The sequence below is a fragment of the Theobroma cacao genome, chromosome 2 (genome assembly GCF_000208745.1).
Source record: "Theobroma cacao cultivar B97-61/B2 chromosome 2, Criollo_cocoa_genome_V2, whole genome shotgun sequence".
NCBI classification, from domain to species: domain Eukaryota; kingdom Viridiplantae; phylum Streptophyta; class Magnoliopsida; order Malvales; family Malvaceae; genus Theobroma; species Theobroma cacao.
This window is the reverse complement of record NC_030851.1, coordinates 16902623-16916810: the sequence shown is the minus strand read 5'-3', so window position 1 is coordinate 16916810 and position 14188 is coordinate 16902623. Positions and strand designations below refer to the sequence as shown.

Genomic DNA, 14188 nt, shown 5'->3' with positions numbered 1-14188 from the left:
CATAGTAACTTTTGTTTTTAATTAAAAATATTTAAATTTAATAAAGATATTTTTATCATTTACACATTATTTTTTAATAATTCTTAAAATTATTCCTAGCAACCAAATAATGGAATAAGTAATAATAACAATTTCTATCTTTTTCCATTCCCATTGTCACGACCCAAATTCCGGACCATGATCGGTGTATGGACCCAATGGACATAGTCCACTAAGCCCAAGCAAGCCTATTATTATGACATGTTTATCATTCAATCATAAACTGCTAAGTCATATTTCATAACTTAGAGTTCAAAATAATACTACACATTGCCATCTCATACTGGCTACCAAACAAGTGTATATACATTGTCTACAACATGTATCTTAACGATTTACATTAGGTTCGTCTATACACAACAAAATAATAATCGACTTCTAGCGGAGGGACTCGGATGAATGTATAGCTACTGAATGCCGAGACACCTACCAAAAGATGGATATAAGTCTACAAGGACACCTCATCCTAGTTACCTGCTGCCTCGTGATCTAAAAACATGAAGTTAAAAAAGGTGAGTATAAACCTAGTGAGTGAACAAGAAAGGGAACAAGCATACCATAAGGAATCTTTAATGAAATCATGATGCATTCTTTTTCAAAACAATGCAATTTGTTTCTATTCTTGTTAAAAACCCCTCATCAAGCCCTTGAATGATTAATCATTTGAAAATCATGGACCCATACATAACGAATCATTTGAAGAATGAAAACTTCAATATTACACAAGCAAGTCAAATACGACAATGAATCTTCACTGCAGCGGAAAGGCATTCTCGCTGCAGCGACGTTGGGATTTAGTTATTAACCGAACAAGGGTTTCTCAATTGGCCGAGGGTTTCTCAGTAAACCTCCCCATTTTAAACTTAACTCATTTAATCCTTAATGTTGGAAGTCCATGCTCCGATATGGTAGCAAAGAAGTGAAAGATAGGGCAGCAATTGGACAAGATAGGAGACCAAAACAGAAGATTTTTTGCTGCAACGAGATTTTTTCTCACTGCAGCGAAATTATAACCCAGAAATAAAAGGTTTCTCGCTGCAGCAAAATTCAGCTAATGAAACAGAGAGTTTTTTGCTGCAGTAAGATTCCTTTTCGTTGTAGCGAGAAGCTACATTGACTATCTTGCTGCAGTGAAATACATTCTTGCTGCAGCGAGAACCAGTTCTGGTGAAGGTTCTCAAACCCGAGAGTTTCTCACTGCAGCGAGAATGAATTTCGCTGCAGCGAAAACAGAGCAACAAGAGAAAAGTTTCCCCTCACTCAACAAAAAGGCCATCCTGTTAAACCAACAAAATCAACATACATCACATGAAAATTCTCAAAGTACAATGTATCAAATTTCTCATATATGTCGATCATATATCACTTCATAAGTTTTCATTTCATAAGTCTAGATATGCATAATTACATAGATAAACATCAACATCATCATAATCACACTCGGCTCACGTACATCTCCCCACATCGTGCACATAGCCGGCACCATCGTGTGTATCCCCCCACATCGTGCACAATCAGTGCCATCGTGTACATCCCCCCACATCGTGTACATGGGCACTATCATCATCCATCTCTCACACCACCATTATCACCGGTATGTGCATCCCCCCACATCATGCACACACATAGTTACAGTCATTATACACAATATCATTCATCATGCACAACACACACATTTATATATCATCATACTACAATAGTGCATGAATCCATAGTAATCGCATATCACAATATAAAACCATTTTGCAAAAGCTTGTTCCCAAGGCACTTGTCTTTGTGAAAAACTTGATAATTCATTCAAATGGGTGGCAAATACATTATATTTCTCAAAACAAGTTTTGAAGGCAGTCCACTCACCAACTGATTGTAGAGCCTTTAGATGACTCTAATTCCCCTAATTGTCCAAATGAGATGATGGGGCTTCTTTAGAACCTAGGATCACATTAGCATAAGCAATAGGTCAATTTACACACTATGAACCCTAAAAGCTATCTCTTAGCTAGCTTTCAATTGCCACATTAAATGGCTATCTATGTTCACTATTTTAATCACAAAAAAAATAATGAACATAGTCAACAACAAAACAGCTCATAAATCCCAATTACTAGCCATTTTCTACAGCTAAAAACCAAGCTTAATTCATCACTTACCCTAGGGCTCCTTTGTAGTCAAATTCTCTTCCAATTGCTTCCAAATCAATGGGGTAATTCTCTCTTTCTCTCTCTAAAATGTCTAGCTAGTGAGAGAAAGTACAGAATTGAGATTTATCAAGGGTTTTAAAGTGAGAGGATGAAATAGCACAAGGGTTTATGGAAGGGTGCACCAAAAGCATGAAAATTGTAGCTAGAGAGAGAAAGTTATGGAAGCTTGAAGAAAGCTCTCATGGAGGAATTGAAGAAATATGAGAGGGAAGAAGGAAGAAGAAGACAACTGCTGGAAATTCAAGATATTTATAGGCCAAACTTATCCACTTCCTTAAAATTACCAAATTGCCCCTCCACTAGTTAACTTACTCTCCTCCAATCTTTTATGCAATCTTTTTGTTCTTTTGACATTGGGACAAGGTCCATAATGGTCTAAACATACTCGGGTTCATAAAAACTTAAAATTTTAACCCGAGGTGAAAAATGACCATTTTGCCCTTTTTGATGAAAATTATTGTCATTTCTAGTTTTCTTCGTGTTTTCATCATTACACGTCATTTATGCAGTCTTATGCCTATGTAGGCCTTAAATATCATAAAACTTTCTTTTGGAAGGTTATTAGAGAAAATGACGAAACTACCCCTAGCTCGTATTATTACATCTATGCTTAGTTACAAGCCTATAGAAGTTGGAGTCTCACACCCATGAACTAATCTACATAATAGTTATTCTTCCTCTATTCTATTTTCTTGGAATGACTATTCCATTCTCATTCTATTCCTTCTAATGAATCAAGCATGTTGTGTTTTCATATATAAAAAACTACTCTAAAATGCTTAAAAATGCTTAAAGATTTTCCTTCATATATAAAAAACTATTCTAAAATGCTCAAAACACTTAAAAATTTTTCTTTTTAGTAATGAATACTCTAAAGATGAATGGTCTGGTAAGAAAAGCTCAAAGAATATGAGTCGGTTTGAGACGCGGAACTAAACATAGGGGTCAATTTCATTAAGGGTAATTTTATCAAAAAATAATTTCTCTTGGTTAAAAATAATTAAAATTATAGAGAAGATTATTTTTAAGAACACCTTATATATGAGGGTTATTTTTGAAAAAAACTCTAAATATACGGGTATAGATATATTCATGTGAAAAAGGATATGATATAATTAGTTTAGACAAGGGACTCAAATCTTATATTTATAAAAAAAATCATAAATGACATAAATTACTTTTGGAGGATAAGGTGGCAGATATGGCGGTGGCAACTGGCAAATGGAAGATGAAGGCTTTGAAAATTTGGTAGCAGATTGTGAGCAAATGTGGTGCATGCTTTGAGGAAAGAAGATATTGAAGAGATTTATATCAATATATTTTATTAGATTCTGCGGATTTTCGGGGAATGATATAAGTCTTACATACATCTGTCTAAATCTCCCATGTATTCATCAAAATCCCTTGGAGGCTACAAGAAATGAGATATTGGCTGACATGCGGTTATGAACTAATGGAACTAATCATAAGTCATTATTATTGATTATGATTTCACCTTAACTTATCTTCAGATAATTCATTTTTATATAAGAAATTTAATACTAGTAAAACACTATAAATTGTTGCAAATCAAAATTCCACTTTTAAATTAAGATTATTAATTCCCTTTCAATTTTGTTTGACGGGCTCATTTACTCATAGAAGATATAAATGCACTTTAGTATGGACTTATCTCGATTTTAATATATCTTATTGGAATACTATGTTAATAAAACATTTGATAAATTTTGATAATATTTGTTATGAGTTTATATTTTCAATTCAAAAAATATAATTATTAGACAAAAGAAAATCATTACTCAAAAATTTAAATTCATCTCATCTATTATTGACTTGAGATTATAATAGTTACAAATTAAGTTATAAGTTCCTAATTTGAAAACATAGAACACCTATGATTTTTTTTTAAAAAATTTTCCAGTTCTAATTAATGTATAGCCTTATTTCATTAATTTGTCACGTGGGGTGTGCAAAGACAAGTTTGGCGTTACAGCTCAACCTCATTTAAAATTCTAGTTCATGTATAGCTTTAAGTATATCAGAATAATATCACTTCTCATCAATTCATATTTTAAATAAAAACATAATTATTAAAAAATTATTATTTTTAAAAATTTAAAATTAATCTCTTCTTTTACTGACTTGAGAGAGCCTTGTGGTGTAAGTTCATAATATGAAAACATGAAACACCTATATTTTATTTTTTTCCTAGTTCTAATTAATGTGCAGCTTAACTTCATCAGTGCGGCCGCGTGGGGTCTGTAAAGACACGTGGTTTGGCGTTACAGCTCAGCCTAATTGAAAGTAGTCTTCTGAAACCGACAGCCAACTTTACTTCTGCCCAACTACCCAGTGGCCTCCATTTATATCTAAGCTTAAATTGTCTAAACATCACCACCGTTGATTTCATATTAGGGACCAGAAATTCCCACTCGACGGTTCATACAGAATCCTCAAATTTCCACTCTTGCCATTCAACTGCACGTCATTAATATAATGTACGGGACTACCGATGCCTCAGTTACCAATTTCCCATTATTGGTCTTCTATAAACCAGAAAACAAAAGACATTTCTTCAAGTTGCAGTCTGAAAATCCGAACTCAAAAAGAAAGCAAAGGCATCGAAGAATTAAGAGAGTGAAAGAAATGGGAGTAGAGGGTTTTATTGTTTTGGCCTTGTCGATGAGCAGTTTGTTGCAGTGGGGTTCATTGGGTGGGGTTGGAGCGGCTGATGAGAGTGGTTTAGCAAATGAGTGCAGCAAAGATTTCCAGAGCGTGATGACTTGCCTGAACTTTGCTCAAGGGAAGGTGGCGACGCCGACTAAGGAGTGTTGTAGTTCGGTGTCGACTATAAAGGAAAATGAACCAAAGTGTTTGTGCTATCTTCTTCAGCAGACCCAGACGTCTGGAGCTCAAAACCTTAAGAGCTTGGGGGTACAGGAAGCTAAGCTTCTTCAGCTTCCTTCCGCTTGCCAGTTAAAGAACGCTAGCGTCAGTGACTGCCCAAGTGAGCTCTCTCTCTCTCTTTATCTCTTTCCCTTTTGTTGCTTTGATATATATTTCTTTTAAGCTAGAAAAAGCATGCATGCTTTTCTCTTTATGTTAAACCGGAAGATGATGGCTAAGTAATTGATTAGTTTACATCGAATAGCAGTGATCTCAAGTTAGACGACTGGACAGAGCATAGATTTTGGGATTTGGGGTTGCATGCAGATAAAAAATCTATATTCTGCGATTCATGATCATAACCAGTTTAAAGTTGTTTCCAGAAAAATATTTTGATCAGTTCTAATTAAGTTCTAACATATATAGGTGACAGAGCAGTAAAGTGAAGTTTTTCCCACTTCTTTTGGAATGTGAATCTTGCTACGAAGTTGTTAGTCCTTGGATTTCTTTTTTTGAACAAAAAGCAGTTTGGAAACTTGAAACTTTGGAAGCTGATAATCATAAATATATACAGAGTAATGTTTGTCTAGAAATCCTGCAGGAAATAGTAAATCGGTTTGACGTTTGTGACTCTGTTCACATAACCTGATGGGCCAGCCAGCTATAAAGAAGTAATCCCAATACGAGCTTGACGTGTTTAGCTTGCTCCATTTGGCTTTGCGATTTTAACTTTCTTGAGGGGAGATGTGGGGGTTCCCCTAACTAGTAAAATTTTGTTTCAACGTGGCCAGTGGATAAAAAGGAAAAAGAAAAAGTGAATGTGGGAGATAATCGGCTAAAACCAGCTTCTTGCCGTATGGTCTCTGTGGGGCCGGTAGTCGAGTCTTATTTAGATCAGCCCAGAGCGAGAGTCTGTTAGACATGTTTTATAGTAAGTGCTGCTCTATGTTTCTTGCCTAGAGAGAAGAAGCTATACGTAGATCATGTTGAATGGCAAAATCAAGGACCATCTTCTTTCAATCTGAAAAAGGACCATCTACCTACTGTCCCAATAAGGTTCTATGTCCTCCGCCGTGCTATAATTGAAATGGGAATTTTATCCAAACCGTATCAAGAAAACCAAAAGGAAAATTACCTAAGTTTCTGTATGTGTTAAAAGAGTTTAACGGTTATGTTATGGTAGATGCTGGGAGCACTCTCAAATCTCTTATTGTTACTTTTAATGGGAAAAATTTTGTTTAATGAGTACTTTTAATAAAAGCTTTTAAAGAAAGATACTATGAAAATAAAGGCTTGAAAGTAGAAAGTGAGAGTAGCTAATTGGAAAAACAACTCGTCCAAAATTAACTGTATGTTGCCTTCCGAATGAACAGAGCTTCTTGGATTATCTCCAAACTCACCAGACGCTGCCATCTTCACCAATGCCTCCTCAACAGCGACGACGACCACTTCACCATCAACCGGAACATCATCATCGTCTGCTTCAGAAAAGAGTGATAGCAGTAATTTCAGTGGAGCCAAGCCTGGAGATCACCTCGTTTGTTACACGCTATTCATTGCTTCGGCCATATTTTTCTATGCATAACTCCCAGCTGGATTTGGGTGAAAGGCTTTCCAGACACTTATGGTTTAATTTCCTTTTTCGTTTGTTGTTTTCTCAATCTCTAGCTGCTACAACTTAATTTCACCATTATTCTTCCCAACTGCATCGTTTGTTTTTTTTTTTTTTTTTCTATTTTGATAAGCCAGACATTTTATTTATAAGGCAAATCGTTTACAAGGAGGAGTATCTTTACTTTAGAGAAGGAAAGCATAGAATTAGACGCCTTACAACACCCAAAGAAAAAGCAGCTCAGTTCCAGCACTATAAACAACAAATATAACACCAGAACACCCATAATCAAGAACCTTACACAACTCCTGTGGAAAGAATCAACAAGTTCCAATACCAGAAACAAACACAACACCAGAACATTATACCAAGTTAAAATAAAGCAATCACAACTCCGTTCAACAAAGCAATTCTCCTCAGCTTCTGTTCATAGCTAAGTAATAAAGTGACCAAGTACCATCGTGGATCATAGTAAGACAGTGCACTGCCAAATACCACCATACCTTCCTTGCCTGACAGCCTCTTTGATTTCTTCCTAAGTCAGATCCTCGCCAGAACAAAGTATCCCTTGTCACCCCTCCCTTTGCAAGACAGTCATCCCCTTAGAATCCTTTTTAATTCAAACCAGATCCTTCATAACGTTCTTTTTAACGACATATAGCAACGCAGCTACTCAACCCACAAAAAGTAAATCCTCTACAATCTTAATCAGTTCATCTAAAACCTCTTCCTCTGTTGAGCTTGCTCTGATCCCTAGGTCCTTTGCAAGATTCCAAATTTCCTTTGCTTCTTCAAGGATAAACTTGTTTCTATTCAAGCTCAGGCCTACTTGAGCTTGAAGACCTCCCATTTGCTTGGTTGAACTTATTGGGCTCCACGGCTACACAGATTTCGGTTAAGTCTTCATGGTCCAATAAATTAAATTGACTACTCGGACCTCCGGACAATTGTCCTCAAGCCTACATTTGAACACAATCTTTCTTTCTTCTTCTTATCCCCTGTTTGACACTCTCTTGATTTGTCTTCACACTGCTTGACAGCAGCATCCCCATATCCATATTCCTCACGTCACTAGCTTCAATTCTTAAGCCTGATTTTTGCGGCTCATTTCAAGCTTTCAGGTTGCTAGGCTTTATTTCAAACTAGTCAAAGTAATCATAGGTCTCTGTGTTAAAATTAGTCAATTTAATTCTTTACTTTTAAGATTTTGTATAATCGAATCCATTTACTTAACTTTGACTAAATTAACTGTTATTGGTATTGATGTGGCATTGACATGTCAAATCATGTTAATGTTGCGCTCACATGTTAGAATAAAAGAAAATTTTGAAATTTTGTTTTTGCAATGTCAGTTTTTTTGTGTCACATCATAGGGGTCAAATTAAATAAAATTGTAAAGTATAAAGATTAAATTGATTAAAATTTTACAGTACAAAGACTAAATTGGGTATTTTTATCATTTTTTGTTTAACATTACATTTGTAAAAAAAGTGCACTTTACACTTCAAAAGTTCTTTAGTAATTAAAAACCACTAACTGTCCTTTTGTACAAAAAATGTACAAACTAATTGCTAGTTTCTTTGTCTACGATAAATGCGAAATTTAATTTTTGATTCATTAATAACAATTGTTATCTAATATAAATTAAGATATACGTACCTTCAAAGCAGTTCAAATACCTACTCCAAAAGGATTACATTTTAGATCAAGATTCAAGTACCTTAAAAGCGATTCAAGTGCCTCACCAATTACACTTCTTCTTTTTCACGTTCTTTGTTTTCCAAAACATGTTGCTAATTAATTCTGATGACCAACTAAGTAGTAACCCTTACTTTTATAAATATCAATGGACTTGGATCATTAGACCTAATCACAGTCCAACAAGACTTATATATAAAACCTGATGTTGGTCCCAAAGAGTGTGCTAAAGGGGAGGTGACTAGCACTTTCGGAATGATATAAAAAATCTTTTTAAGTTAAGAGCTAATTGAGGGAATTTGAAAGTGGAAGTTTAAAGCTTGTTGGACGAATTATGTAAGTGTCAAGAGTGAGAAGACAATGAAAGAAAGTAAATAAAGCACAGTGATTTATAGTGGTTTGGTCCCTTTGATCTACATCTACTACCTCAATCTCCTAATCAAGGATTTCCAAATCAATTTACTAAAATCAGTGGAATTCATAACCTTCTGCTAAGCTTATACAATGGCTATTTAAAAGTTTAGCTACAACCTTTAACAATGGTTTTTCTCGAGATCAACCAAAACCTAAACTAACTTTTCTAAGGCTAAGTTAGAACCTAGAACAACAACCAAGCTTTCTTAAGCTTTGATTAAATCCCTTAGAGTGCCTTGCATACTTTAAATAATCAAGGAATATAGATATGAAGATGTACCTAGGATCACTAACCTGATCTGAATGGTACAAAAAGAGGTGCTTAACTCTATTACAAAGATTTAAGTGAAATACAAGATGAAGAAGTGAAAAGAATTTTGCAATTCTTAATTCTCTTTGGTTCTTGGAAGCTTCTCATGCTAATTAGAGCCATTGGGATTGTCTTTTATACTTGAAAAAATCAGTTTTGATGGATTTGGACAGCTTTTAACCGTTGGAAACAATTTAGGAATTAGTTTGGCCGATATTTTGTCTTCTATAATTCAAATTTGAAATTCCTGATACTGAGCTTTTAATGTTGGCTCCATTAGTTTTTGATGATAATAAAATATTCCCATTCATTTGTGTCTAATATTTCTACTTGAGTGTGCAGGACAAAAATTGTATGCAAATAATTAATCAATCATTCAAATGCACATATCAAAGAGCATAAGAATAAGGAAGTCACAATTGATCAACAAGACAGAAGCCCTTTAGTCGATTAATGAAGAGTTAGTCAGCTAAAATTTAAACTAGAAGTTGGTAGGCTGAAGAGTATTGAGAGACAAAAAAGACTTAGTTGACCAAGGAATAAGTTAGTCGACTAAGAAGCTATTGCCAGAAATCTGGACTTCAAGACAGAACCAACTTAGTCGACGAAGACATAAGTTAGTCGACTAAGAGCATTCTGTCAGAAAATTTGAATTGTGCACTAGAAGACAGATTAACTGCCAGAACTGCAACAAAACTATTTCCAACATTCAAAATTGTCTAACTCACTTCAGAGCTGATTTTTCAAGTATAAAAGGGACTTCCAACGGCTAGAAATAAAAAAGAAGCCTTCTAAGAACACAAAAAGAGCTGAAAAATCTACAATTACTCTCTGCTCATTTACTCCACTCAACTCCTATCTTTGTAATTGTGATCTGCACTTCACTTTGTACCACTTATATCAACCTTATGATCATAGGTACACTCTTTTCACTTTTCTCCTTGTATTCTTAGAGTGAGCGAGTCACTCTAAAGGATTGATTCAAGCTAGGATTATTTGATTGGGTATAGGTTCTAACTTAGCCTTGAAAAGTTAGGTGTTGGGTTTTAGTTAATCCCAGTAAAAACTATTGTGAAAGGTTTTGTGTGAGACCGCGACCTTTATAGCCTCATAACTAGGTGTAGACACGATAACCTTAGCTAGGGGTAATTTTGTCATTTCTTTAGTGAACTCCTAGAAGTATGCTTTCAAACATTTTTAAGGCTTAAGTAGGCCTAAAGCATATGCTTTCAAACATTTTTAAGGCCTAAGTAGGCCTAAAGCATAAATGAATGATGAAAATAAGGATTAAATGATGAAGGAAATAAAAATAAATGATGATTTCTAAAGTAGGGGTAAAATGGTCATTTTTATCTCGAGTCAAAATTTTAATTTTTTGTAAACTCGAGTATTTGTAGACCATTGTGGACTTGGCCTCAGTGTCAAAAGAGTAAAAAGATTGCACAAAGGATTGAAGAAGAATAAGCTAACTTGCTAAGGACATTTTCGTAATTTAAGTGGAGTTAGATAAGCTTGAGCTATAAATATCATCTTCCAACAGCTTCTTCTCACATTTTTCAGCAGCTTTTTCTTCTTCTTCCTTCTTTCCTTTCACGTTTCTTCATCCTCCATGGGAGTTCTCTTCAAGCTTCCATAACTCTCTCAAGCTAGCTCCACTTGTCATGCTTTTGTGCTCCTTTTCATAGAACCTTTGTGCTCTTTTACTCTCTCACTTTAAAACCCTTGAAAGGAAACAAAAAATCTTTCTTCCATACTTTCTCTCACTAGCTAGGTGTTTAGAGAGAGAAAGAAGGAGCTTCCATAATAGCTTAAAATTTTTGGAAAGAGATTCAACTACAAAGCTACCATGGTGAGTAGGGAATTAAAATTTGATATTTAAGTGTTGAGAATAGCTAGTGATGAGACTTGGGAATGTTTTGTAGTTGAGGTTGTTTATTCATTTTAAAGTGATTAGGATGGTGCAAATAATAGCCATTTAATAGTAGTTAGAAACTAGTTAGGAAGGACTAGTATAACCCAATTTAGAAAATAGCTTTGGAATAGTAATAATGCCAAGTTGGGTTGATGGTGATGTTGTTGTGTGTGATAGGTTCCAACGAAACCCTACACCTCCATTCGAAACATTAGTCGAAGCTAAAGCCCACCAAAACATCAATAAAGACTAGTGAGTGAACTTGCATTTCAAAATTTCTTTGGAAAATGTAATGTATTTGAATGAACATTTGAATGATTTTATCCAACTTTTCTTTAAAAATGTGTGCCAGGGAACAAGCCCTTGATAAAATGTTTTGATGCTGTGAAAAATGTGAAATGTGTACAAGGATGAATCCATGTGCTTCTATATTATGTTGTTAGGTACATATATGAATATATGTTTTGTATTGATGGTTAATGTTGTGTGATGATGTTGAAGTGTGCGAGTAGGGAGTGCACATATGATGATGATATTGCATTGAGTTGAGTGTGGTGGGATGGTATGCATGATGATATATGTATATACAAATATATATATGTTATAGAAAGTTTATGAAAATAATTGTGATTGTGTTGTGTGTTGGTATTGTTAATTGCTCCCAAATTGCTTTTCATTTCAACAAGAAAATGGCTTTTGATGTAACAAGACCCATTTCACTTAAAATGCTCTATTTTTCGTTGCAGCAAGATTCATTTTCACTACAGCGACAAACTCTCGGGTTTTGGGGGTCACACTGGCCTGATTCTCGCTGCAGCGAGAAACTCTCAGGTTCTAGTGCAGTACTTTTATTTTGATGAAGATTTTGACCACCTTCCCATCCGAAATGGGAAAAGTGGTAAACATAAAAGTTGTAGCCCTGCCTCTTAGCTTTCTAATGGTCTAAAAATCAGGTTAATTTAACTTCTTTAGTGGGAGACATACTAGAAAAACTGAAATATATGCAAACTGACACTATTTCTTGCTATAGTGAGAAACTTGCTGCCATGCTTGCTACCTTGCTTGATTTTGACATATTTTTCACCCATTTAACTTCATGGATTAATCATGGGTTTTTGCAACAGTATGAGGTTATTAATCAAAGTTTGAAAGGAGGGGTTTTTAATAAGAAATTAAATCAATTGCATTATTTTTTAAACAAGTGCATCATGATTTCCAAATTCTTCCTATCGATTGCTTGTTCCCTTCTTATATTCACTCATTGAGTTTATACTCACCTTTTTCAAATTCATGTTTTCAGATCAAGAGGCAGCTGGTAACTAGGTCGAGGTGTTCTCGTAGACTTGTATCCTTGGTAGGTATCTTGGCATTTCGTAGTCGCACCTTCACCTTGGTCACTCCGCTGGAAGCCCAAAGTCATTTTTGTTGTAAATACGTACTTGTGATGTAAAGTACTAAGATGTATACCTTAGACCATATATGTACATTTTGATTGGTAAAGCTACCATGAATGGCAATAGTTAATGTTATTTTGGGATAATATAAATGCAGTTTTGATTGCTATAATTTACTATTAAAGTACTTAAAGGGTTGAGATTATAAGATGTAAATGTAAGAATAGTTGACGGGATAATGAGTACGATTATATAAATAGGCTTGCTTGGGCTTAGTGGGCTACGTCCATTGGGCGCATGCACAAGTCATGGCCCAAAAATTGGGTTGAGACATTTTAGCTGAGCCTGGTAAACACCATTGCAAAGCTTGGTGAAAGCTTGTAAATTTCACCATTCATAGTGGATTAGTTTGAAAAATCCTTGGTTGAATAATCAAGGTAGTGGATGTAGGTCTTGGACCAAACCACTTTAAATTCCTGCGCATTGTCTACTCTATTTTTGTTCTTATTTTCATTCTTTCTTTTCACTTGCATTTGTTCCCACTTAGAGCTAATTTTTGAAAGAGCTAAATTATGCTATTCACCCCTCCTCTAGCATATTTACTTGGGACCAACAAGTGGTATCAGAGCCTAACCCTCATTTGTAAGGCTTAACATCTTTAGGGGAGATCCAAATAGCTCTAGAAAATTTTGTTGATGCTGAGGGTCAATGCATAAATATGCCTTCTTTATTTAATGGATCAAACAATCCTTATTGGAGTATTAGAATGTCCATTTATGTTAAGGCTTATGACTATGAGATGTGGGATGTCATAACCGATGGTCCCTTTATTCCTTGAATATTAAATGTGGTAACCAATGAGCTAATTCCTAAGCCAAGGTCCGAGTGGACAGAAGTTGAAATAAAGAAAGTACAAATCAACTCTAAGGCCATGCATACTCTCATTTGTGCACTTGATTATAGAGAATATGATAAAGTGTTCATGTGAAAAAGTGCTAAGGAAATTCGAAAAAAATTAGAAGAGTTATATGGAGAAACAAATATGGAAAAGGAATTGAAAGACAACTCTTGTGAGAATCAGTGCTCAACAAGCAACATGGCAAATGGAGACAAGGAATCAAGTGAAGATGAATCCTTAAATCGAATTGAATAATGCTTCATGGCTCTTGAAAAGTTAAAGATAAAATTTGAAGACTTATTAAATGAGAAAGTGGAAGAAAGAGCAAACCTACGTTTGATGGCCAGAGATAATGAATCTGAGTTATCTTCTACCCCCTGTGATATTTCATTTAATGAATTGCAAGAAGAGTATGAATGTCTCTATGATGAGTTTGAAAAACTTGCATCAAAATATAAAACTTTAAAAAGAAAAACTGCATCTCTTGAGATTGATTTGCAAAAGAAAAAACATGATTTCAACTATATTTTTGAATAAAAAAATTTGCTTCAAACTGAATTAGAACATTCAAAATCAGATTTTGAAGTTATGAAATTGGAGCTGGACAACAGAACTGAAGCTTTACAAAAAACAATTAATGAAAATATTGCACTTAAGAGTTTAAGAAAAAAATCGTCAAGAAAGAGCACAAATTTCAAAAGAAATGCTAATGATTTCTCTCCTAGATGTTATGTTTGTGATAAACTTGGTCATTTATCTTATAATTACTATAGAAGAAGAAACACACAGAAAACAAAAATGATTTGGGTTCTAAAAGGATCCTA

The 14188-nt window shown here is 34.7% G+C and overlaps 1 protein-coding gene across 1 annotated transcript; it reads left to right on the top strand.

Moving 5' to 3' along the window:
- Window positions 4722–6906, top strand: LOC18608992 (non-specific lipid transfer protein GPI-anchored 1). Its single transcript, XM_007043940.2, has 2 exons — window positions 4722–5247; window positions 6500–6906. The coding sequence occupies exons 1-2, from the start codon at window positions 4737–4739 to the stop codon at window positions 6709–6711; spliced, it is 723 nt and encodes a 240-aa protein (XP_007044002.2). The 5' UTR covers window positions 4722–4736; the 3' UTR covers window positions 6712–6906.